Source organism: Solanum lycopersicum, chromosome 5 (assembly GCF_036512215.1).
Source record: "Solanum lycopersicum chromosome 5, SLM_r2.1".
Lineage (NCBI taxonomy): Eukaryota > Viridiplantae > Streptophyta > Magnoliopsida > Solanales > Solanaceae > Solanum > Solanum lycopersicum.
In genome coordinates this window covers 59,483,447-59,511,046 of record NC_090804.1, presented here as the reverse complement: position 1 = coordinate 59,511,046, position 27,600 = coordinate 59,483,447, and the positions used below count along the sequence as shown (strand labels likewise).

Here is a 27,600-nt window from a genome sequence, read left to right as displayed (position 1 = left end):
AGAAAAGGGACCATACTTTGTTTGTGGCAAGAGTGGGCATATTGCTCGATTTTATAGATTCTGAAAATGTGGTTCTAACCCTCAGGCAAACGTTACCAAAGAACATTTTGTGGTGGTGATTACCGACATACACATGGTTAAGAATGTTGATGGATGGTGGGCTGATTCTGGTGCAAACTGTCATGTCTGTTATGACAAAGACTGGTTTAAAAAATATACTCATTTTGAGGAGCCCAAGATCATCATACTTGGTGATGCTCACACTATTCAAGTGCTGGGAAAGGGAGATGTCAAATTGTGTTTTACTTCTGGAAGGGTATTAACTTTAAAAGATGTATTTTTTACTCCTTTCATGAGAAAAAATTTGATGTCCAGTTTACTTCTTAATAAAGCGGGCTTTAAACAGAGTATTGAATTTGATCAATATGTAATAGTGCAGAAAGGTATTTTTGTGGGAAAGGAGTATGCATGTGATGGATGTTTAAGTTGAATGTTAAGATGAATAAAACTTCTACTTCTGTTTATATTCTTTCTTCTACCAATTTTTTACATGCTCATTCGTGTCATATTAATGATCGCTATGTTGGAATCAAAAGTAGTTTAGTGTTAATTCCAATGGTTAAAAAAAAAATTGAAAAGTGTGAGGCTTGTAGTAAATCTAAGATCACTAAAAGGTCTCATTTTCAAGTTGAAAGAAAAACCGATTTATTAGAATTAGTTCATACTGATATTTGTGAACTTAGTGGAATTTTAAATCGTGGAGGTAATAGATATTTTATCACTTTCATTGATGATTTTTTTAAGTTTACATATGTTTACTTGATGAAAAATAAAAGTGGTGCTTTTGAAAATTTTAAAACTTATCTCCAAGAAGTTCAAAATCAGTTTGGAAGAAAAATAAAAAGAATTAGAAGTGATAGAGGTCGTGAATATGAAAAAATAAGTTTAATTCTTTTGTTAGATCATTAGAAATAATTCATGAAACTACTCCTCCTTACTCTCCTTCATCTAATGGAGTAGCAGAAAGGAAAAACGGAAATTTGATTGAATTGACTAATGCTATGCTTATTGAGTCACATGCACCATTGAATTTTTGGGGTGAAGCTATTTTTAACTGCTTGTCATGTGTTAAATCGTGTGTCTCATAAAAAGTCAAAACTAACACCTTTTGAATTGTGGAAAGGTTACAAGCCAAGTTTGGGATATCTAAGAGTTTGGAGTTGTCTAGCCTTTGTGAGACTAATGAATCCCAAGATTACAAAGTTGGGTAAGAAAGTTATTACTTGTGCTTTTCTTGGTTATACTTCAAATAGTACAACCTATAGATTTTTTAATCTTGAAGATAATATTGTAATAGAATCTGGTGATGCTATTTGTTAGAGTCCGAAACTGAATGGGTATAAAAATTTTACAAAAATTCCAAAACGGTATATAAAATTTTATATTAACCAAAACGGTAAAATCGCTGCCCCTGCAGCGACTTATACTTAACTATTTTATATTATGGACACAGTTTGCATGTGATCCTCTTATATATACATAACATTTTAAAAAAGAATATAAAAAAAATCTTCGTAGCGATTTAATATATAAAAAAAATTATAATATTTTTTAAAATTTATGTATATAACTTATAAGAAAATATACATTATATATATATATTTGCTGCAGTGGGCTTGAATCTCCTTAAAGAGAGTGAGATATCCGCGCCTCAACGTTGAAGAGATTTATTTTCTTCATTTTTTATTTTCAATTGTAATCTTGTATTTTTTGTTATCTAGTAAGTTTTTCACTAACATTCTATTTTCTTAAGATTTATGCATTTTTCTCTATTTTTACACAATTGTATTGTTAATAATTATTAATTAATGATCAATTATACCTTGCTACAAATAAATCATTTTGGCATTTTAAAATTGTAGTCATTTCATTCCTCATAATCAATATTTACTTTCCCATAATTAGTGTACGTATAAATGGAAAAAAATGGTTACAGAATTTCAATTAAAAAAATGCATCCACTTAATTACAACTCTTTGATGAAAAAGATAATGCAACGTTTCAAAATTTTACTATATAATGAAATATTTCAAAATTCTAACACAATTTCTCTATTTTTCTTTTCGCACTATTTTATTTTTACTTCTATTTTTTCATTTTATATCTATTCCTTTATGCTCTCTCAATTTAGTATTGCGATATCTTAATTTTTTTCTTTATTTTTATTTACCTTAAGCAATGAATTTTAATTGGTATATCTTATGAAGATAATACTCTAATTAGAATGATTTTTACTACTCTTTTATGATTGCAGTTTACTATGGCCTATTATTCAGGTGCAAGAAAGTGGCTCGTCCAAGGTAGGTTCTTTCCTCATTTGCTTCGTGGATTGAAATCACGTATCAACTGAAAATTGTTCTTCTTTTTTTCAGAAAAAATACATAAAATTTTTCTTTTATTTCTAGACACATGCCTATTTTCTTCCTGTGTGAACTGCATTCGTGATGGTGATAAACTTATAAAGAAGGTTATTCATACCTACAATTTCATCTTTTGCAAAAATATATATGACAGAGAAATTCCGATATAATCACTCGTGTTATGTTCTGTGCAGGTTGCAACACTCCTACTTACGAAAATATTGATGCAAGAGGAAGGGCTACGAAGTTGTTATTCTCGCCCTGGTTGTCTTCGGTCAGTGATGGAAGTCTTGCGTCAACTTGTAGAAGAAACATTTATTAATGAAACCCCTTTTTCACAGCACCTAAAATATGTTATTCGATGCTTCCTAAGTCTTCCGCCAGTAGGATGGATACCCAGGTAATTTGTTTTTGTCCCTTGTATATGGTGAATTTGTCTCTACTTATTATTTGATTTGATTTGATCTTCCAACATGATACAGGGTAAAACAGTGGGTTCCTCAACAACTATTTGACAATGCTACTTTTCACGCTATTATTCATGTAAGTCCATCGTCTTGTTTCTTCCTACAAATACAACATCCCTCTAGCTAATGTATGTTCAAAACAAAAATGGATCTTCACATTTGAATTACTCATTAATTTGCAGGTAGATCCAGAGATTCAAAATATGTTGTATCAGTTAGTATCGAATCCTAATACTAATCCACAACAATTGCTCGGATGAGGATTGAGTATAGCAGATAGAGATAACAAAATTGTTGGGAAGGAATTCAATAAACAGAATCCAATCCCTATATACAGATTTAGTATGTAAATGTTTTGAATATTTGAACATATAACTAGCCGTACTGCTTGCTGAATGAACATTCTCATTTTATTATTTTAGTTGTGACACGTTATTTTCTGAAATATGTTTCATGAAACCTCCTTGATAAAAAAAGTAAAGAAGACGAAATACTTTTTCTTTCCACTTGTGGACAATTGAGAGATGTTGACTCGTACGGACCGCTCTGATGCGTAGCTGGTGTTGGAAAACACAGATCTCAAACTCACTCAAGAAAAAACAATCACTAGCAGACAAAGTGTTCTTGAACTGAAAGCTTCTATTTTCATCTATTATTCAGCATCAATGATGCCTTTTAAATAGGCTTACAACTCAACTAAAATGCAGAATTAAAAGGGCACTAACTCAGTAGTGCTTTCAACTAAAAAGAGAAAACTTAAGGACTAAATAACAACTATCCTAGACTAAGTCAAAGTGCGTAAAACACTAAACGACACTGCAGTAACTTTTCTCTTCTTTTGTTTGAATCATTTATTCAACAGGTAGTCCCTCCTCAGTTCTCCTATGAAATAAGATATCCATCTCCCCTGAGTGAATACTCACCCTTGAATGAGCATTTCAATCATACAACAAATCGATTTTGCGTATCTCATTCTTTATCAACAGATTTATCAAATCATCAAAACAAAGAATAGTATCGCAATAACTATATATGCATCATAAAAGATGAACAGTCAAAACAATCAAAAATAAAATAAAATTCTCCCCATATTTTGACAAATAAATAGGCTACAACATCCTTCAGATGAACAATCATAATTAAAAAAGGGGAAAGGGTCTGATATATATTATATCTCAACTTTGATAACTAGAGTTAATATAGCCCTCGTCTAAAACTGTCTCATATATATCTCTATTGTTACACAAATAACTTGCATACACCATTTTACTTAAACAAAAAGGTAAAAGATAATTTTAGTTTTGTTTATTAAAAAAAAAACATGTAAGGATACGGGCCGAAATCTTCGTGAGAGTAGTATTCAGCAATCAACTGAAGCAATGCGCATGGATCTTGGATTTCACTCGTGGAATTCCCAACTTACAGTAACCATACTTTTACTGGTAGCTATATCATCCATTGTATTCGATGTGTGAAATTATCAGATTTTTTTTATTTGGGTTAAAAAACAGAAAATAGAAAAAATGTTTTTTTTAATATGAAGGAATAAGGCATAAGTATCCCTACACTATGATCGAAATTTCAGAGGCACACTTGAACAAAATAAGGTCATATTATACCTCTGAGCTTTTTTTATTTGTAATTTTGTACCCCTTTTGTCTTAAATGGCACACTCTGTGATTCTACTCAATTGAGACGCGTGGGAGATTTAGAGTTTAAGTTGTGTGTTTGAGATTTCGATCATACTCTAAAAGGGTACTAATACATTTTCCCTAATATAAAACAATTTTCCATTAATTTTTTACCATATGAATTAAAATCTATAATATTTTTTGTCCATTAAAACTCGTTGATAATTTTTTTTGTTTATTTGTGGAATTTATATTTATATGACATAAAACAAATATTTTACTCGTCATATTAGACTTCTTGATGTAAAATTTAGTTGAGTGATTTTATTAATACACAATAAAGTTGAATAAATTTCCAAAGTTGAGTCACTTTTTAACATATTAGCTCTATTTATTTAACATAATAACTAAGAAAGAAAAAGAAAAAAAATCTTTGAAATGAATAGTTGAGTAAATATTTATGAATACCGTAGAAATTAGTATACTTTCTACAAATTTGGCGATTATGCATTAATCGCAAACCTTCCCGCGTGTTTATATATATATATATATATATGCTTTCTGCTTCCTTCATTAATTCATACACACACAGAAACAAGAAAATAAAGATTTTGTTCAACTGTTTTCTGGAAATGAGTAACAATCTTCTTCCTCCTCCGCCCTTACCAATTTTTAAGCATCCTCTGTGGGCGGCGCAGTTGATAAAGCATCTTCATGGGGGTAATAATCGTGATGAGGTTCTTAAACAACTCAACAATCTCATTAAACAGCAGTCAAGTGAAGCAATGCGTATCAATCTTGGATTTCATTTGTGGAACTCCTCACTTACAACCACCACACTTTTACAGGTATTAAAGATTTTGTTTCCATCAATCGAATCGCTGAATTATTATGATTTATAAGTTGAAATTTAGGAAGTAGTAGCAGCATACGCCAAGTTTGAAGTTTCAACATTAAACATGGCAGAATCTCTTCAAGTTTGTAATGCTCTTACTGTATGGCAGGTGAATATTGATCATATCCTCTGTTTTTTCTACTTTTACGTACAGAGTAAAAAAAATTCTAACAGAATGCTCTTTTATGAGTGCAGTGTATAGCTTCTTACCCAGATGGAAGAAGGGGCCTCGTTAACGGTAGAGTCTTGTTACAATTTTATTCGAATTTTCTTTGTGGATTGTGATACTGAACAGGATCTTTTTTATTATGCAGCACGTATACCACATTATCTTTTACCATATCTTGGAATGTCTACAAAAGTGATTTGGTCTCTGCAATTTTTGAGACTTAGAATCTTGGAATTTCTTGCTGCCCTAGCAAAGGTGAGTCTTTCAAGTGAATTCCATATATGTTATAGTACAAATCATGTTCTGAGTTCATTTTCTTGTGCAGTTTGATGAGTTACATGGGCAAGAAATTCTTCATGTATTGCTAGACACAAATTTATTTTCTTTGTGCCTGCACTGCATCCGTCATGGTGATACACAGATACAGAAGGTTAGACCTTCTTACAGTTTCCTCTTTTTCGAAAATATGAACAGATTATATCTTATAAATGAAAAGAGTGTTACGTCTGTGCAGGCTGCGACACTCATACTTATGAAAATCCTGATGCAAGAGGATGGGCTAAAATATTGTTGTGCTTATCCCGATGATTTTCAGTCACTGATACAAGTCTTGCGTCAACTGGTAGAAGAAACATTTACTTTTGAAATCCCTTGTCCACAGCACCTCAAATATGTTATTCAATGCTACCTATGTATTTCGCGAGTAGCACGGGAAGACGGGTAATTTTTTTTTGTCCCTGCTGCGTTTATGGTTATTCGTAATGTCGAATTCTGTCTCTAATTCATTATTGTTTGATTTGAACTCCCCTCATAATACAGGGTATACGAAACAGTGGGAAACATGTTACAGCTAATTGGTAACACTTTTCACAATATTATTCATGTAAGTCCATCGTTTTCTTTCTTCTGACAGATACAACATCCTTCTAGCTAATGTTCAGAACCAAAATATCCTTTATGATATTATTAATTTGCAGAAAGATCCAGAGATTCCAAAAATGCTGAATCAGTTAGTGCGGAATCTTAATCATTGACCACCTCAATGAAGATTGACTATAGCAGTTAGTGTTGGGAAGGAATTCAACAAACAGAATCAAATCCCTATATACAGAGTTAGTATGTAAAGGTTTTGAGTATTTGAACGTATAACGACTAGACTTACTTGCTGAATGAACAGTCTCATTTAACTATTTTTGCTTTAAGAAGTTACTTTCTGCTATAACCAAGCAATCACAGCAAATGACTTTCTAACATCATTTCCGAGCATGTATGTTCTCACCTGTGTTGCCGTTTGATGGGGGACTCGTATTCAGGAGTTTCCACCTCAATATGTGAGTATTTGAACCTATAACGCATTTTGTAATGGAGTAAAGGTTTGCTGTCTGTCTGGTTCAATTACTATTTACCGTTTCATTAACCAATCTAAAGTGTCATTTACCAATTGAAAGTGAAAGAAGGGAGTGTATTGAAAACCTGTATGAGTTTTCACTACAGTAATGAGAACATGGCTCCTCACCAGGTTCTTTCACTATGAACAGAAGAACAAACCTAAAGACCTGAAAATAAAGAAGACGGTATATTTTACATGTAAACCTCCACGATCAAGAAAGTAAAATCACAATCACCTATATTTTTATTGCAATCACAATATATTTCCACATGCTCTTTACCAATTGAAGAGTTGTACGGGTCCACCGCTATTACAGGGACCAGGTCCTACGTAAGCCTACAATGTAACTATTAGCAGAAAAATGTATTGAAGACCTGTATGAGTTTTCATGAGAACATGACTCCTTCATCAAGAAAGTAAAAATCACCATCTATTTCAGTAGCATTTTTAAAATCTCCACTAAAACATCAAACAATTTTCAGATTACAATCTATTGCAATCTAGGAATTATAAATAGAATAAATATTAACTCAATCAAAATACAATCTAATTCACTTTAGCATGTATAATGATTAGATAAATTGGTCATGTAATAATTAATAAATTGGTCATGGTTAAAATAGATTTTTTTTTATATATATATAATTACTTATCTCAAGGTATAAGCAAACTCATAGATGTTGAAATGTGCATTGCATGTGATTAGTTGAGTTAGTTTGTTGATTGATTTATTAGTTTAAAAAGTAGTTAGGTAGTTTATTAATGATGTAGAGTGTATAAATAGCACCTTGTGACTAATGAAAAGTTAAGTCGATCATTTCAATTTTAATGTTCTATCATTCTCTTCTTCCTCTCAAATGCATTTGCTCTAACACACACTAACACTTCGGTAGGATAACCACTACTATCATCAAACTAACGAAAAATGCACAAGTACCCTTTTAGACTATGATCGGAATTCTAGAGACACACCTTAACTAAACTAAGGTCCTATTACTCCCCCCCCTCCCCCCAAACTCCCTAACTTATTTTTTTGGTAATTTTGTGCACCCTTTTAGCTTACATGGAATCTAAATATCTCTCACGTGTCTCAATTGCATGGAGCCACGGAGTGTGCCACATAAGACAAAAGGAGCAAAATATTTTTAAAAAAATAAGTTTAGGAGGGTAATAGGACCTTAGTATAGTTAAGGTGTGTCTCTGAAATTTCGGAGGGGTACTTGTGCATTTTCCCTTAAACTAAAGAAAATAATCTAAAACTAAGGTATTTCAGCTACGGAAGTATATTAAGTAAAGTAAGACAATGCGAAAAATACGCCTACAACCTGAGTAATTTTAAAAATTACGATAAGTCTAAGAACAAGGGGTACAATCCCCAAAACTAAACAGTACCTTAACAATAGTCTGAGTCAAAAAATAGTAGACTTAAACAAAAGAGAACTCAAGGCAGCCCGGAAGAACTAGTCACCCTTGAATTCGAAAGATCACTGATCTCCTAAGCGAGATTTATCAACAGTCGAGTGAAGATGCCCTGTACTCAACAAAAAAAAGAGCAAGGGTAGAATCAGTACACAACCACCGTGAACTGGTAGGATCACGTTGCTATCCCACTAGTGTAACATAAACAAGTCAATACATCATTATAACACATGCATAAATATCAACATGTTCAATACTATCATAAGAATCAACATCACAATTCACATGGTTCATCACATAGTTGGTCTCCTTATGAAATCTAAAGTCAAATTGTTAGCATGTCGGAACGTGGCATTTCGATCCATCTTTTATGTCAGAATGTGGCAACCGATCCCAGTTAGCATGTCGAAACCTGGCAATCTGATCCATTTTTTATGCCGGAACATGGCAAGCGATCCCAACAACACATAAAGATCACTCATTTAAGTCATGATTTAAATTTCAACATCTACGATCAATTTTACAACATGCATACATATACAAGTATCACAATGAACAGAGAACAAGTATATATCACACAATCATAGAATCACGACCATCACCTACCTCGAATCCAAGCTTGAGTCCTATAAGACACTTGAATCTTTTCTTTTCGGATTCTTTCCGCTTGTTCTAGGTCTACAACAAATTGATATACGCAAGGATCAAACATCAAAGTTCTAATTATTCGGATTATAACAAACCCAATAACCCTAGACGAAACGCAAGATCATAATACTCAAATTAGGGTTTTTTCCACCATAATTCTTAGATCAAAACTATTTTCCATCGATAATAACCCAAGGAAATATGTTCTCCGTATCAAAAAATGGATTCGGAGAGTTAAAACCTTACCTTTAGCCTAAAAAATGGTCAAAATTGTGAAGAACTCGTTTGGGTCACCTATTTAGTCCTAAAAGTCAAAAAATATCAAATAGGGTTGTGTTAGGGTTTATAAGAGACTTTAAAACGCGTATGTCCCGCACTAGCGGACCCATCTCGCTGCAGTGGCGCCGCTCTAGCGGCCCCGACGGAGGCAGAATGTACCCCTTCACAAAAATATCATTTTCAGGAGTTCTGCTCGTCCAAATTTGATTCCTTAAAGTGGTGCGGGTTTGTGATCGTCTTATCTATCCACTCGTATAATAAAATTCACAATTAGATCTCTTATTCATTACTAGATTTTTCCTACATCTTAGTGACTCTGATTTCTTCCAAGTCTGGACTAGATTGGGTAATTTCAATTTACTATGAAAGAGTTTCTGGGCCCAATTCTTTCTTTATTGACTTTTCCATAATGACGGAATCGGGTCGTTACTATAGATATCAATTTACCCATCACTCGTCCACGAGTGATCAACCAGGAAAGACTTGGCTAAAATAAAGGTAGAGTAATATCTGAAATGTCGAATTACTAGGGTACTTATCTCACATGCCTTTTTATCAAATAGCATTACCTCCTAAGGGTTTCACATCTCCAATCTCAAACCAACCAATTTAATACCTACACATCCTTCCTTAACATTCATCAATAAAGTCATCTGAACACTCGAGTGATACAGATTGTTGTATGTAAACTTAATAAGTTAGTCCACGGTGAACCACCTGTGGCCATTTGAATAATTGTGCATCCTAATCCCATATATCAGCAAAAAACCATGTTCTTCCCTAACGAACTACTTCTGGTGACATGAACATAGTGTGCAACCAATTGTCACACCATCAACACGTTTAGAACATCTGAAATCCCCAATTTTGACATCAGTGTTACATAACAAAATGTTGTGACCTTTGATGTCGCAATGTACTATCCCTTTCGAATGTTGGTAGTCTATTCCTTGAACAATTTGTTTCATGTAGTGTCAGATCAATTCCTCATTCAATCGGCCTCCCTGTATCGATGAGTTTTACATCGGGCATGTACTCCATCATAAGATTGAACATTACCTTGTTGTTCCCTCTAGTTACATTGTACCCCTTGTAGTCAACTACTTAAGCAGAGCTCAATTTTGATAGAACTTTTTGCTCTTTTTGCAAGAAATCAGATCGAGAAATCTCTGTGGACTTGACAAAAAATATCTCACCGGTGAAGCGTGACAGGGCGACTGACAAACGGCTGCTGTAGAGCCATGGCCTGTAATGTGGCCTCTGGTCCAGTCCATTTTTTTTTAGAAGAATTTGGTAGGAGCCAGTTAGGAAGTATAAAGAGTTAAGAACATATTCTGTCACAAAGAGGTTATATTATATATATATTTGATATTACACTACAGAGTATAAAATAGTGAATGTCTAAATTAGTTTGGTAAGGCTTAGGTTGGCATTTTTTCCTATTAAAGACTTGAAAAGTTTGGTTCTTTTAATTATGATAGTGGTTTTTAGGCACCAACATGTAGGCTAAAGGACAGATATGATGTGGCCTACTGGGAATATGGCACGTGGCAAGCTGTGAAGTGGGTACTTGAATCTTAGTTATCTTTTAAAAACAAGTTGTCACGATCCAAAAATGAGTGTGATGACACTCATCTTATCCCACCAAAAAAATTAGTCTAGAACTCAACATCTAACAAAGTGCTGAAATAAACGGAAGTCCGGTAGTATTTTCTATAACGAAAACAAGTCAACTTAATTCAATCCCTAAAACAAGGTTGTCAGGTATACAAGCCTCTAATGTAAATATTAGAATTGAAATAAAAATACGAGTCTAAAATGAAGTTTTCTTTCAAGTAAAAACAAAGTCACAAACTGAAGTAGGAAAGTTCGCTGAGATGAGAAGCAGCTACCTCACGATTTCACAAGATGCCTCGAAAACGAAGAGAATGGAAGGTATCACGAAGATCCGGGCTCGTAACCTATAAAAATTTGTTGAAGCAAGGGGTGAGTACCAAAGCACACGGTACCCAACAAGCAAACCTCTAAACACAAGTGAAGTGAGGAAAATACGGGTACTTCTTACACCCTCTCTGAACCTCCACACTACAGCCTAACAGTTCACAATTTACCAAACACACAACTCAATAACCACACTCTATCAGTTTTCATATTCTCAATAGCAACTAATATTCAACAGTCACAACTTTCACAGAGAAACACTCACAAGATCAGCAAAACACGTGTTCAAGTTCATCAATAATAAAAATGTGTAATTCCATGAGATGCAATGTCAAGTATAGTGATGCATGTCTTTCCTAACGATACACAACCGCGGTCTCTCAGTTTGGGATCCATGCATGCATCTATCACGGCGCACGACACGACCCTCGATAATAGTAATTGTAGCGGTGCGCGATATGTCCCTCAAAATATAATATCCATCGCGGCGCGCGATACGATCCTCGAAATGGTACATTAGCACTTAACTCTTATCACAACCATGTCTCAGATACAATGCAAGTGACATGCTCAAATGAAAAATGAGGAGATAACTATTTTGATAACAAAGCACAATTTGCAACATGGAATACAACACCAACAAATAAGCAACAAGTATCCAAATCATTCTCAACACCACACAACGAAATACACGAATTTCATATGCTTTACAAGAGTTTAGAAATCCACTTGTCTTAGACAACCGAATAATTACTCCGGGACATGGTCTTCCCTTTCCTTTGAGCTTCCGAATCGATGGGATTCATTCAAGCATAGATATTCACAATAAGGTTTTGGAACTAACAACACTCATGTTATTATGTGTTTAATCTTGACCTAAAAATTCACCAAAATGTATAATCAAGTTCTTAATTCTTGATGCAACTATCATTTCAACTATTATATTTTTCAAGTTTCAAGTCTAGGATTTCGTCCCAATTTTTTTTCCAATATCATAATTTAAATGGTACTCACAAAATGTCATTCACCCAATATTTAAATCATATACATACCAATATATCAAAACTTGTAATCATAATATAATAACTAAGACTCTAAAAATTACACTCGAATAAATTCATATTCACGTTGCAGAATTGTGTTCTATTTTCTTTCTTTTCAACTCCTTTCCTCTAACCAATGATTGAGTCATAATGATCCAATCATTGGTTATCATTACTTCTTCCAAAAGTATTTCAAGACTTGCTAAAATTCCCAGAATTCCCACCGTCACATTAACATGCTTACAACAATATGCCTCAATTTTCATTACAATATTTATTACACCTAATTAATTTTTTCCTTTTATATAAATATAATTGCCTTTTAATGTCAATCAACAATTTGGCTTCACATGCCCTCAATTTCCCACCATGAATGACCGACAGAAGAACACATAAATTGCACCGCCAAACTCAATTTCATAAATTCATATACTATTGACTGTAGCCATAAACAATTAAGAAAAACAATTATAACAAAGTACGAACGATTATTACCTGCAGATCACTATTCCTTTTCCTCTCGTGTGCGCCGCTCAGGTAAGGTTTCTGCCTCTCCTTCTTTTCTAAATTGATCGTTTATTAAACTGACTAAAATCACTAACTTATTTTTTTATACATGACCCTAATAGTATAGGATCTTAAATAAATGATCACTTTAGCGCACTAACTATCTATTAGTTCCTTTATCTACAATTAACCATAAATAAATTAACTCAAGTTATACGAATAATTCAAATTTTCCAAAAATAACCTCGCAGTTTATTACACTATCCACCACTAAAAATCATGTTCTTCCTCGAACATAAAGTAAAAGAAGGTACCTGAAGCTTCAAAAAGCTGAGGGTATTTGGCACGCATGTTAGACTCTGTCTCCTAAGTTGCCTCTCCTACTGAACGGTGCTTCCGCTGCACCTTCACTGAAGCAATCTCCTTGGTCCTAAGCTTTTGTGGTTGCCTATCTAACATAGCTATAGTATCCTCCTCATATGTCAAGTCAGGACCCAACTCCATTGAATCAAGTGAAATCACATGAGATTCATTTGGAATATACTTTTGAAGCATAGAGACATGGAAAACAGAATGAACTACAGACTAACTAGGTGGCAATGCCAACTAATAAGCTACCTCTCCCACTCGCTCAAAATCTCAAAAGGTCTAATGAATCTAGGGCTAAGATTGCCCTTCTTTCCAAACCTCATCACACCCTTCATGGGTGATACTCGGAGCCAGACATGATTACCCTCCATAAACGCTAAGACTCTAACTCTCCGGTCTACATAACTCTTCTGTCGGCTCTGAGCTGTCAATAGTCTATACTAAATCATATGGACTTGCTCCATAGCATCTCTAAGCAAGTCTATCTTCGAAGAGTCCATCTCTACCGAATCAAGCCCCAACCAATCAGAGATCTACACCTTCTGCCATACAACGCCTCAAAATGGGGCCATCTAGATACTAGAGTGATAACTGCTATTGTAGGCAAACTCTGCAAAGGGGGGTAAATGCCGATCCCATCTGGTACCGAAATCGATCACACACGTTCGAAGCATATCTTCCAACACTTGAATCATTTGCTCAGACTGACCATCTGTCTGAGGGTGAAAGGCTATACTCATATCTAACTAAATGTCCCTTTTTAGAATGATTTCTATATTGTATGTGTATATGATTTCACACTTAGTACATGTGTTGTACTAACCCCATTTCTCCCTTTCCCCCCAACATTTCAATTTCGAATTGTTGAAGGTTCGTGGCCACTTTAGAAGAAGGCTTTGATCATTTCTCCAAGTGTGGGTATGTCCTTAAGTCCGAAGATGATGCCTTGTTATTACTCTAGCTATGGTTCTTTCTTATAGTCTAAAGACCATCATTTCATTCACGTTGTTTCAAGATGTTGTTGTATGCGCTATGTGACATTTCTACATTGTGTAAGGGATTATTCCCATGTTAATTTGACTTCGTTTAGATGTTTAATATGAGACATACCTTTTTAAGACTTTATTATGTATGTTGTCTATATGTGACATAAAAGTAGAAGACTATGTAATCTTCTTATACGTAGGGTCTATTTATACTCGATATGAATATATTATGTGTAAGCGAGAGGTCTAAGTAAACCTCATGAAGTAGTGTCCGAGGATGATGCCTTGTAATTACTCTAGTCTTAGTTCTCTCCGAGGACGACGATATCGGTTACATCTAAGGGGTACTTTCTGGATGTGAAATTTCACTTTAGGGTGGATACAATAGCTAATACCTATGCAGGCACATTATGTGATAGGGAGATTGTTTCCAGAAACTCCGCCTAACTAGAGGGAGAGTTTCCATCTCATGAGAGCATCTGTAGAAGACCCAACCTAAACTAGAGGGAGAGTCTCTATACTATTTACCATATTCGCTCGGTGTTAAGCATTATTCCTAAACTTATGCATAGCTAGTGTGAATTGCATTTACGTATGTGAAGGAGAACTTTATCCTTCATTCAACACTACAAATAACATAGCTCATTGATTCAATAAGGAAAACTATCTTTTACTTTTAGAATTCTAATATACATGTGAGGAATCTTATTACATACATTCATAGTGTTTTCATGAGAATTACTTTTCAACCAACACAATAGGATGATCATAGAAATGTCATTTCATATTTCATAATGTGTTAAAGTGAATATGAGAACTATACTTTCAATTTACACCATAGATACAACATAATCATATTTATGCATAGGGTGTGTGTAATTGTCCATACTATGATAAAAGAACAACATTACCCTCATAGACACTTCCCTTTCAAAGTGTTCATAAGCATGTACATATTATCATAATCATGCATAATTTTCATGTATTGCATTCAAGGATTTATAGACCATGCAACTCAACACATCCACATTCATTATTGACCTAATCGTAATTCAATTAGTTCATTCATTCATTGCATGTGTGTACTCATATAATCATTCTTGCCACAAAACAACACTATATACAGTTCAACATGCACTACACCACAAGTACCTCCACCATAAGTGGATCAAAGAATTCATATATATAATAATCTTAAACATAGTAAGGCCATACTTCAAGATTCAACACTTACAATTTACCCTTCAAGGGTGATATGTCATATCGTGAAATCACACTTAGTATACTACTTTTATCATGAACTAAACAATACTAATTGAATATATTAACATAGATACAATTCTAAGCATTCATATTGTACCAAAAACCCCATCACAATTTAATAAAAATTGGGTCATATGGAAGCACATAGGTTCATAGGGAATCTATCATAAAAATCACCATTATACATCAAATCATACATAATATAAATAAATTAACTCATAGAAATTCATTTTAGGAAGAACCCATGGCTAGATTTAAAACCCTTGCTTTTGAAGAATACCCAATTTCAAAAATTAGAGTAGGAGAGCTTCATGGAGAAAGAAATTTCATGAATGAAGGTTCCCATACCTTAATACAAAAATACAACAATAATTCTCTATAATAATGCATAATTAATGACATGAATCCATAAACTAACTTCATATAGACATCTACAATCCATTACACATCCATAATCAACCAATTTCAAATCAATTTAGGAGTTTAAGGAAATCATGGGTTCTTGAATAAATTCAATGTAAAATAAACTCATAATCATCAATCAAACCTTAATTCATCAATTTGATTGCTTTGAAAATGTTTTATCAATGAACTCATGCTTAGATTAGAAAATAGGGTTTTGATATTAAAAAGACTTTGAAAATCTTTTTGATTGGAATCCTTGACAGAAAGATTGATCAAGGATGAAGGATCACCATACCTATATTAATAAACCTTGAAGAAAATTGATGAAAAAGCTCTTTTGAAATCCTCAAACCCAAGCTTCCATGCCTTCTTCTTCTTCCTTGAGTTTAGAAAGAGAAATATTGGAGGAAGATGAACTTTTTGATTTGAAGTAGGTGTTTGTGAAAGTGATTTATTTTGGGAATGTTTTAATATAAAATATCTTATATAGTTGTTTAGAATTAATATAAAATGTATCCACTTTCTAATTTGAGTTTAAAATAATTTTTACGATAACGCCATTCCATATCTGGACTTAGCTAAAATATCATGTTTAAGAAAGCATTTAAAGTCCTCGAAGTGGTTCACTAGACTTGAACCGTCCCTTAAAATTATGATTTGCCAAAATTTTGGACCTTTTTGTATCTCCAGTTTATACATAAACTTATAAGGTTCATACGTTAGGCTCTAGTTCAACCTATTATTTTGCGAGTCCTTACATTCTCCCCCTTAAAAATATTTGTCCTTGAATGACACTTTGAACACATTAAGGAAACGACTCAAGAATAGCAGCCTATCATGCATGCAACATTACAAACAATGCACAAAACTAGGAGAAAACATCAACTCCACATCAATAAGCTCAATACAACACAAAAATGCAGGAACTACATCTACAAACTCATTATGCATCAAAACATCAACATTTATCATTTCATATTTCATTGGAGGAACTATCTTCTCCAACTCACATCATGCTCATCTTCTCATCATAAAGCAAATTATACAACTCTAACAAAATACCATATAAGCATGCCCAACATTTCAACTCATGAAGCACATAGATAACTTATACTAGATACATATCAACATGAGGAACATGTAAATCATGCAAAACTCACTTTAAGCAAAATAGTAGTCTTTCAGAAACATGCACATTTTAGGGAGATCATGGAAATATCTAATTTACTCATAAATCCTAGACATGGAACTTGTCCAAAAGGAAATTGTTGATGTCAAGCTTGAATAGAAATAGAAGAAAGGGATAAGGATATCGGAATTTTCTTAAATGAAAAGTTGTTAAATTAAACTTATGTCAAATAAACCAAAATACCCTTAAATATTGTGGTCTTAAACATGTCACGTGAAAAGTTGAAGTTAAAGTATTGCAAAAAAAGAAAAGTGGTCATTCTTTTCTAAACAAGCTAAAAAGGAATTTGGGTCATTCTTTTTTAAACGGAGAAAGTAATAAGGAAACATGCAAGCACTGTAACCTTTCCAGATGGAACCTTAACACGAAGAGCATTAATAACTAGCCTGCTAAAAAAAAGAAACAAAGAAGGTACCTGCAAAAAATTTGTGTTACTTTCCACAAAAACTAAGGTTGCAAAGATTATTCATGTGCTCTAAAATTACAGAGCATATGAGATGGCATGCAAAGGATATAAATAGAGATGGAATCATGAGGCATCCTAGAGATGGTGAGGCATGAAAGAAGTTTGATACTACTTTTCTAAATTTTCTATTGATCCCCGAAATGTTCGTTTAGACCTAGCGAATGATGGTTTCAAACCTTTTGGAAAGATGAGTACTACTTATTCTATTTGGCCAGCTGAGGTAACGAACGGTTGGTCCAATACAGTATCATTAGATGTTTTTTTTTGAAAGGTAAAATATTTCTCATTCAAAATTCATTTTTTCAACATAATACTTATTCTTATATCTTCTTAGTTTAGTTATGGATTGTTATGTCATTTCAAGTCCCTTTATGGAATTAATCACAATCAAAAGGTTCCATAGCCGAGATTGGTACAGTTAAAAAGTTTTATGTCATGCCCAAGCCTACACGCTGGACGTGCTCGACACTCGAGAACCATCGTTGGTCCCAAGAGAACCCTTGGTCTGGCTGACTAATTCACGGAAAACTTACTCAATCAAAATAGGAACTTCAAATGCGTAATTAAACTTTAAATTTTAAACCAAAACTTAACTCGAATGAACGTTTGAAAATACGTATTAAGTTATACAATCAATTGTCTCAAGATCTCAAAACAACTCAACATGAAGGGGAATAATAAAGACTCCTTGACATCTAACTATCCATGAATTTCTCTAATAGTAAGATCGATGTTGGGAAATAATCAACGAAAACATAACAAAAGCTGAAAATAAGTGTGAAACCCTCTGTAAAGTAAGAGGCTCACCAAATCTAGCTAGAGTGCAAATGGTATCAACAAAGTGCCTGCCGATGACCCTTAATCTGCATCATATAAGATTTAAGTTTAATGACATCTGGTATTGGGGGGATTTTAACCCCGCAATAAAATTGTTGCCAAAATATTACAACGACCAGGAAAATCTCCGCAAACTGGGAAAGGTGAATGTTCTTGGGGCGGGCAACTAATCATAGGGGTTGTTGACCAACATAACATATAAATTTAACCCCCATAGATAACACATTCTTTTGCAGTGAGGGTTTAGGAAACAATCGTGGTTTTTCTAATCCACAAGGATAGATCCCCCTTCATAATGAACTAACATAGATACTAAACAAAGAAAAACAACTTTAAGATTTTAGGATTCTATTAAAGCATGTAACTAGTGACTTTGTTGACTAAAATGAATGTCTTCCTAACAAAACATTTCTAATAACCTCTAGAAATGGGATAAAAGTTTTTTAAGAAATTGGATGAAATTCTTTGAATGAGGAATGCAACAAAATGAAGACCATAAAATAGGAACGAAAATTTTGTGAGAATATCTATGTTGCTCGAACTCTTCAAAAAATGATGGGAACCTTTTACTTTAGTTAGTACGGGTTTCTACTAGCAATATACTTATACCATAACAATATTCCCAAATAGGTCCTTTACTTGTGGATCCACCTAAAAGAATGGCATAGTTTGACTTAGAATTAGAAGTTGAGGGAAAAAATTGCTATTATTTTTAAGCATACTAATTTATTTTTATGTTTCATTTTTAATTTAGTTAAATAAATAAACACATAGAGACACTAGTTTTTGTCGTACTATGCTTTATTATGTTGATTTGACAAACTTATTCGAGGAACCAGATGATATGCACAGATCTATTAACTTTATAAGATTTTTTTATACGACATCTTTATTGATGCTTTTATATTGAATTGATTTGAGTATTTCTGAGTTGAGTTGAGTTGAGATGATGTGAGTATGTCTTCCTTTTTAACAGGAAAAACTTATGTCTATGCTTTAGAGTTTCCTGTGCATGCTCGTACATTCAATGTACTGATGTCATTTGACCTACATCTTTCATGAGACAAATATGATAATCAAGATAGTCAACATGGGTTCCGTTGATACCACTTGCAGTTCCATATTTCCTTTGGTGAGTCTCCTTGCTTCAAAGGGTTCCACACATTGACTCATTTTTGTTAGGATGTCGTGGGTCTTGTTCCGGCTTCCATCATAGTTTGTAGAGGCTTCATAGACAATAGTGTTTTGAGGAGTCTTTTCATTTTTATTGTTTATATTTAAGATTTGAGTTGAACACTTTTGTATTGAGTATGTTAGAATATTTTGAGTTAAACTATCTTATAAATGATACTGTTAAGAGTTCAGTTTGTTTTGAGATTTCTATTTCAACAGGTAAGTCTTCTGCTGAGTATTGAGTCAGTCCAATGGTTCACTTGGGATCACTAATGGTTGGTTTACGAGTGTCGTTCATGTCCAAGGTGTAGGCTCGGTGCATAACACGCACACCCCGCCCCCTCCCTCCCTCCAAAAAAAATGCTTTTGAAAAGTATTTAAATTTTACTTTTTTTTTACTTTTTACGCCACTTTCCCCGATACTCCCCCAGACAAGGCTGGACCCACCACTCCGAAAGTATTTTAAAAAAATTATTTTTTTACATCACATCACCTCTAACCCCCCCCCCCCCCCCCCACGCGCATGCCATCCCCAACAAAAAAACTCAAAAAATTTGTTTTTGAAAAATATGTTAAATTTTTTGTGATTCTTATTTCCCTCCAAAACTTAGGGTTTTCAATCTATGTCACGGGCCTTCTTCCAAAACAATTTCAATTGTTTATTTATGATTTATTATAGTTGATTATGATTTATCATATTGGATTGATGGAGTATTGTTGATTTAAGATGGAAATTCCCAAGTGATCCATGTATGATTTCCCCATATTGCTAATTATATATTGATATGTTGGTTGCTTGAGATTATAAGTATGTCAGTTGATCATATTTACATTAACTAAGTTACTGAATCATGATATCCCCTATACAATGTAGTAATTCAAGAAGTTACAACTGAATTTGACTCATGGCCTTGAAGGAAAAATTATGCGGGTTCGAATATGTTGATGAAGATTATGTATAAGCTTGTGATTCACTTATATAGTGGATATTCCATGACTATTGTGTAAATTATGATATTGTTACAATATTATTCTACCCTATACATACACATGATGATGCGTGAATTGTCTATAATTATGATATGTGGTTGTGTATAATCGAAAGACTGTTCTAAAAAAATACTATGAAATGATGTGAAAGGTTTACTCACATAGTAATGATTCGAAGGTTGATGCAACATTTAACAACTAAAAAAACCTAAGAATAAGCTAAGAAACTAAAAATAATCATTTTTGCAAAGAAAAAGGAAAAATATGGAAAATTTGTCTAAGTTAAGAAAGTGAGTTTTTGTTATTTTTAAAAGGCCATAACTTCTAGCTCAGGATGTGTTAGAGGTAGTTCTTGATATGGTTGAAAATCCTATGGAAAGGTATTTCCAACTCCGTCGAGTTTTCTCGATTTTGATATAGTGTGCATGAGTTGAGATTTAGGATTTCTTGATGATATAGGTGTTGTTCATGAATTTATTGGGTTATATCCTTGTATAGATTAATGGAGTACATAGATCTAAGGTGAATTTTAGAAAAGAAATCAAATAAAAACGATTTAAGGTCAAGAAAATTGAGATGGAAATTTGTTAGCCGTCACCTGGGCAGATCCAGGCACAAGGCGCCCCCATCTGCGCAAGAGGTCCTGGGGCGGGCGCCTCCAGTGCGCTAGAATGAGGCCTCTATACTTGAGACATGGTGCGGCGCACCCAAAATGCACCCGAATCGGCATTTTTCACCCAATTTTTGTACTTCAGTCTAATAAAGCTTTTCTAAAGTGTTTCAACACTTCCTAACGATTATAACTACTCAAAATCACTTCTAATCATACTTAAATCATCCAGAAACATGAGTTACAACCTTGAATCTATGACTTCAAATTCAAGGGAAGATTAGAAAGCTCCTACAATTCTTTCAAGAAGTCTTTTATAAATACTTTAAACTTGTTTTAAGACTTAAAGATCGAGTTGTGTAATGAGTAAATATAAGAAAAAGGAGTTCATTTCAAGCTTCATAAGTCTTTCAAAAATGTTTTAAATGTTGTTTTATGACTTAAGATTTGGTTCAATTCAAAGTAAAGTGAAATATTTCTTCAAATATGGGGACTAAGTATTCCCAAAGCATATAAAATATTTTCACATTTAAAAAGAAGGGAAACTAGGATTACTAAAGACACTTCGGGCTAGCCTTAGAGCTAAGTTTATGCATTGGAGATACCACAAAAGTTAGCAACAATTCATCCGGTATTACACATCTATATGTTGAAGAAGTCCATGGGCGATCCTTCATTGATCATTCCAACTGAGAATATTGGGATCAAGGATAGCCTATCTTATGAAGAGATTCCGGTTGAGATCTTAGATCTCCATGTTCACAAGTTGAGAACTTAAGAAGTTGCATCAGTCAAGGTCCTATAGAGGAACGAATTTGTTGAAGAAGCTACTTGGGAAGCTAAAGAGGTTATGAAGAAAAGATATCCGCATCTCTTTGAATGCGGAGAAGATGGAGATCAATGTACTAATTCTCTTCTTAATACTTTAAAGTTATGAGTAAGCATGTTGTTACTTGTTTTTACTTGATTGAATGTTGAAATTGATGTTGCCACACTTAGCTTAGTGAAAGAAATCTCATCCTAGGATTAATGTTCCCAAAGAGGAGATATTGTAACATTTCGCATTTTCAAAATATCTAAGAATAAGCTAAGAAACTAAAAGTAATCATTATTGGAAAGAAAGAGGAAAAATCTGGAAAATTTGTCTAAGTTAAGAAAGTGAGTTTTGGTGATTTTCAAACGTCCATAACTTCTAGATCGAGATTATTTAGAGTATTTTTTGATATGGTTGAAAATCCCATGGAAATATCTTTTCAACGCCGTAGAGTTTGTGCGATTTCGATATCGTATGAGTGAGTTATGTCCTTCGAAAGTTGGGTTGTTCGATTGAGAAAAGTCTCATTCCGGATTTAGGGAAGGGCAAACTAGTCTTTTCACCAATTAATTTCCTATTTCATTTTAGCGGTTTATTGTACTAATAAAATTATTAGATCAGTTTGGAAAAGTCAAAATTACGTTTAGGGCTTGCAGAAGAGAGAAAAGAATAATGAAAGGGAGAGAAGTCAAGAATTCACCAAGAACATCAAGCTTTGCTAGGAATTCATCGGGGGTGATCCCTATCCAGGAATGTGTCTACCATAACGTTGGGTTCATTCACCAAGTTCCAAGAATGTTTGATTCAGCGTGATTTCATCCTAAAAAGATTGGATTTTTGAATGTTCTTGAATGTTTTTCTTGAATTGCTTTAGTTCTTGAACATGAATTGGGATTTCGGAGTTCTTTGACGATCTATGTATTGTTCTTGCTTTCATTGGGTTAGATCCTTGTATAGATGAATTGGGTGCATATATCTAAGGCGAATTTGAGAAAAGAAGTTGAACTAGAATGATGTAAGGTCAGGAAAATTGAGATAGATATTCGCTAGGCGTCACCTAGGCAGAGAAAGTTGTGGCACACCCCATTTGCACCAAAGGGCCCGTGGCAACACGCCAGAATGAGGCCTAGCGTGGTGCGCCCAAATCGGCGCTTTCACCCAATTTTCGTGATTCGCTCTAATTAAGTTTTTCTAAAGTGTTTTAACACATACTAACAATTCTAAATACTCTAAATGAATTGTAATCATATATAAATCATCCAGAAACACGAGTTACAACCTTTATTCCGTAACTTCAAATTCAAGGAAAGTATACAGCCAAGTCTAGAAAGTTCCTAAAGTCCTTTAAGGAAGTCTTTTACAAATACTTCAAAATTGTTTTAAGACATAAAGATCAGGTTGAGTAATGAGTAGATATAAGATGGATTTCATTTCAAGTTTCATATGTCTTTCAGAAAATGTTTTATATCTCATTTTAAGAATTAAGATTTAGTTCAGTTTAGAGTAAAGTGAAGTATTTATTCAAAGCAGTATAATGGGACTAAGTATTCCCAAAGTAGTATAAAATGTTTTCACATTTAAAAAGAAGGGAAACTAAGATTTGTAAAGAGCCTTGGGCTTGCTTTATGAAAAGAGTAATAGCTTTCTAAATGAAGCAAGCAGGGAAACTGAGATTTCCAAGATAGCTCTTGAGCTAAGTTTTTGAGCACTAATATCAAATCACAGAATAAGTATGTTTTAAAAACCTAAGAGCCAATATGTTATGGGAGTAGTATTGAGAACGTTATAGGTGAGTGTTGAGACAACTCACAGCCCCATAAACTAACATCAAGTCCACAAGTGCAATGACCAAGTAAATTCCCATAACCTTACTCAACCAAGTAAACCGAACAAAAGACCATAAGCAATGTCTAATATGATATAATGTAGCATTAAGAGGAATCATCATTATATCTAGCAACATAAACCAATAACATGTTCATAAATGAAACTAACATAGAATAAGGTCATTAAGCTGTAAAGTCAACATATATACATATCATGTACTTTCTAAAACATAAGAACAACCTTCCAAGACTTCCCTCAAGGATAACTAGTGCAATGTATAGGTAGAGTCTCATACCTATACCTAGACTAAGTCAAACCTCTTAGGTCACCCTAGTTAGTGTTCACATTATTACTTCATTTTACTTTCAGGAACACTTTCCTTAACCGACGTAGACCACATGAGCTAAATGTGGAATTCGGTTTCCTGAAACCCTACACCGAGAGAAGGCAGACCACTTTCCAAGGTAGTACCAAAACATGAACATAACATTCTAGGTGGATCCACTAGCTAGTATTCCTATGAGGGTAACATAGTTCAAGAACTAGGAGATATACTTGGGACGCTTTTAATGCATAATTGCACCATGTCACCATCTCATGAGAACCATTGTGAACCTACCTTCCCAGATTGAGAAGGGACACATCTCACATCTAGTTCACTCGGTGCTAAGCTAGAGTCCCTTTTTGAAATGTCATCAAGCCTTAATTAATCATCATAACTTAGTATTGGCAATAAGATACTAACCCCTTGTATATTAATATCATTATCTCATTATGAATTGCATGAGAATGTCCTTTCAACACAACCCTTATATGTGAGATCAACACATTATCATCATCATGTTATAATGAGGCATATAGGCAATTCATAGCCAACCTTATATCATTTCATCTTAAACATAACATCACAACTTCATATAATCAAAGACATTTCAATAAAATCATCATACCAACACATAATCGTTATAATCTAAAGGCATGCTTCAATTGAACTTCATCACCAAGTAAAAGCCATCACAATTGAAGTAAAGGTTCAAGATCACAAAGTCTTACTAATTCTCCTTTAACAAGACATCATCATTGGTATTACCCTTAACCACTAAAATTTCATCATCAATAAGTTTAATAAAATAATTCAATAGTAATTTAACACAATAACTAAGTCAATTGCATCAATACTAATCAATTCAACATGAGTTCATAACCTAGGGTTAGGGAATTTGGATCAATTCATGATCTATTCCACAATCTAGGTTAATTCATCAAGAACAAATGTAATTGAACCATAACACAACATAATCTAATCATAATCACCAAAATAAACCATAAACAATTCAATTTAGAAGATCAAATTCGTATTAGGAAGAAACCCATATGAAATCATCTTTTTGAGAACCAATTTTTGGAGAACCCTTTAGGGAAAGGAATCCCAAAGGTGAAGAGTTCTCATACCTTGTTAATTTTTGAAGATTGATGGATAAAATCACCCTTAATTCTTACCTAATGATATTGACCTAGCCCTTCAATGGAGTTCCTCTTTGGGAGATAGAAAGTAGAGAGAAGGAAGAGCAATTTGGGTTTGGGAATTTAGAAGTGTTAAGTGAGGTTTTAGGCTTAGGGTAGGTTATATAGTTAATTAACTAATCTAATTAAACACACCATAATCACTAATTAAACCCCTAACTAATTATCTAATTAAATGAACCTAACTAATTTTCACAGGGAAGTCACAGGCCTGATCTACGAGACCCCAACCTACAGGCCGTTACACAGTCGACGGCCAGGACCCCACCGTCCTGTGCAATCATAATTTTGGTCAGAGAGTTTCCAAATTGGCCTCTTATTGAAAATAAATAAGTGACCATCAACGGAGGTATCGAGACCCCATCGATCATTCCACGTCTTGTCGCCTGTAACCGTCGATGGCTGTTGCCTACACTGCCTCAATTGGCAGCTTTGGGTCAAAATGAAAGGGTCCTCCTCAAGGACCCTTAGGATGGTCCTTTGGGAGTCATAACTGGACATTTTGACCCTAAATCTACTCTAATATGTGTTAGACACCATTATACCAAATTTCATCCATTTCTGACTCTTAAAACCCCGTAAAATAGGCTAAGGCACACTAGCACCATTTTGACTAGTCTCCGGACGTCATGGACGTTCCTAGACGTTTTGACTCTAAAACTTCCTAAATGACTTTTATACATTATTATTGACCTTAAAACATTTTTATACACATTACAAACTCATGTGAGGCTCTAGATTAGGTCTTAGACTTTTGGAGTGTTACAACAAGAACAAGAAGATCAACTATGAACAAGAATATGGGTTATGTACTATGATTTATTAATAGGTTCTACTTAGTATGAACGGGGGGATGAGACTTCATTCATGCATTGCACAAGTGGACTTTGAGAGTGAATGCGGTATGTGCTCTTGTGACATATTGTTTCGTCAGTTAATGCATGTTTTCTATAAATCATGAACATTAACCTTAATTATGATTTCTTAATGAGCTTTGCTTAGTGTTACTGAGGGCATGGAATTCACTTAGACAATGCACAAGTAGACGTATAAATTTATTATGATGTGGTTTCCTTATGATATGATATGTATGAATCTATGTATGCATGATATGAATTGTTGTTAAGAGTTATTCTCTCTATATTTCATGTTATCAACATGAATGTCTCCTTGTCTATGCGTGTTGTCTATGGATGAGGTCAAGGTATGTTATGTATGATAATGGTGTCTTAAAAGTTATACATAACATGGATAGGAATTATCAGATACTATCTAATACATGACATAAGTACAGCCTAGGGTTGTTTATGATATGGTTTGACCATGTAATTACTCTAAGTGGGCATGATGGCTTTTAAACTTGATAAATGCATGATTTCGACCGAATCTCCCTTTTCTGCGTGTTTTAAGGATTTTTATGCATAGCTTCCACACTTAGTACTTATGTGCTAATCCATTATCTACATTTTCTATAAATGTAGGTTTTGGTCGTTGAGAATACTTCCCATTTCAATTAAGGCTTCGGTTGACTATTCTCTAAGCTTGGTGAGTCCTCATGCTTATGCGGGTGGATTACTCATTTATAGCTTTTAGCTTGCTTTCTATTTTTAAGACTGGATAACCCTAAGTTTGTATTCACTTGTTTTAGCTGGTGACTGTGACAAGGTCTAGACTCTTGTGTTGGTTTCATGAAAAAGAATTCTATTGTAAAAAGTTATAAATTTTCTGCATCATTTCTACTTGTTATTACATGATTATGGTAAGGTCTTGAAAGAGACCCCTTCGGGGTCAAGTACTACGTTGTGTTACGTCTAGGGGGTACTACTGAGTTGTGACAGAAGCGATAACAAAATTGAGTTTGTTAAATATATTTGCATATACTACTTAAGGTTCCAAATATTAATAGTTTTAACAAATTAATCATGTCTTAGAACACCTGACATCTGAAGGATTTTTTTTATTAGATCTAAGTTTTTAAATTTTCTATGCTAATTAGAGAAGTATTGTTACCGATTAAAGAGAAATAAGTAAAAACTAATATAAACAAGTAGACTTATGATTAAAAATATTAATATAAATACTTTTGCAAAGCGATGTCCAAATAAAATAGGCATAATACATAAATATATCTTTTACTTTTTCTTCTAAACTAAGATCTATTTTTTTTAATTTATATAAGTTTAAAAATCTATTTACACATGTTTAAGATTGAAAGGCATAAATATATGTAATAAAATATTGGTAGCTTGTTTTTATACATTCAAACAACACTAAAAGATATGATTAGGTGTCTTTGAAGTTAACAAAACAAAATCTGCACCACATGTAATAATAAGTC

At 33.7% G+C, this 27,600-nt stretch overlaps 1 protein-coding gene and 1 long non-coding RNA gene across 3 annotated transcripts; one reads left to right on the top strand and one right to left on the bottom strand.

Annotated features, from left to right (window-relative positions):
• The first annotated feature begins 5,119 nt into the window (after positions 1-5,119).
• LOC112941509 (uncharacterized) lies at positions 5,120-6,563 on the top strand. Its single transcript, XM_069298091.1, has 6 exons — positions 5,120-5,522; positions 5,609-5,651; positions 5,728-5,837; positions 5,908-6,012; positions 6,097-6,302; positions 6,402-6,563. The coding sequence occupies exons 1-6, from the start codon at positions 5,478-5,480 to the stop codon at positions 6,490-6,492; spliced, it is 600 nt and encodes a 199-aa protein (XP_069154192.1). The 5' UTR covers positions 5,120-5,477; the 3' UTR covers positions 6,493-6,563.
• On the bottom strand, positions 6,434-16,267 carry LOC109120356 (uncharacterized). 2 transcript variants are annotated; one of them, XR_011221374.1, is made up of 4 exons: positions 16,128-16,267; positions 11,211-11,279; positions 8,365-8,503; positions 6,434-7,138 (listed from the first exon to the last, which is right to left on the bottom strand). It is a non-coding gene; the product is annotated as an uncharacterized lncRNA (long non-coding RNA). The 2 variants fall into 2 exon arrangements; XR_002027815.2 differs by lacking the exon at positions 11,211-11,279.
• Positions 16,268-27,600: the final 11,333 nt, after the last annotated feature.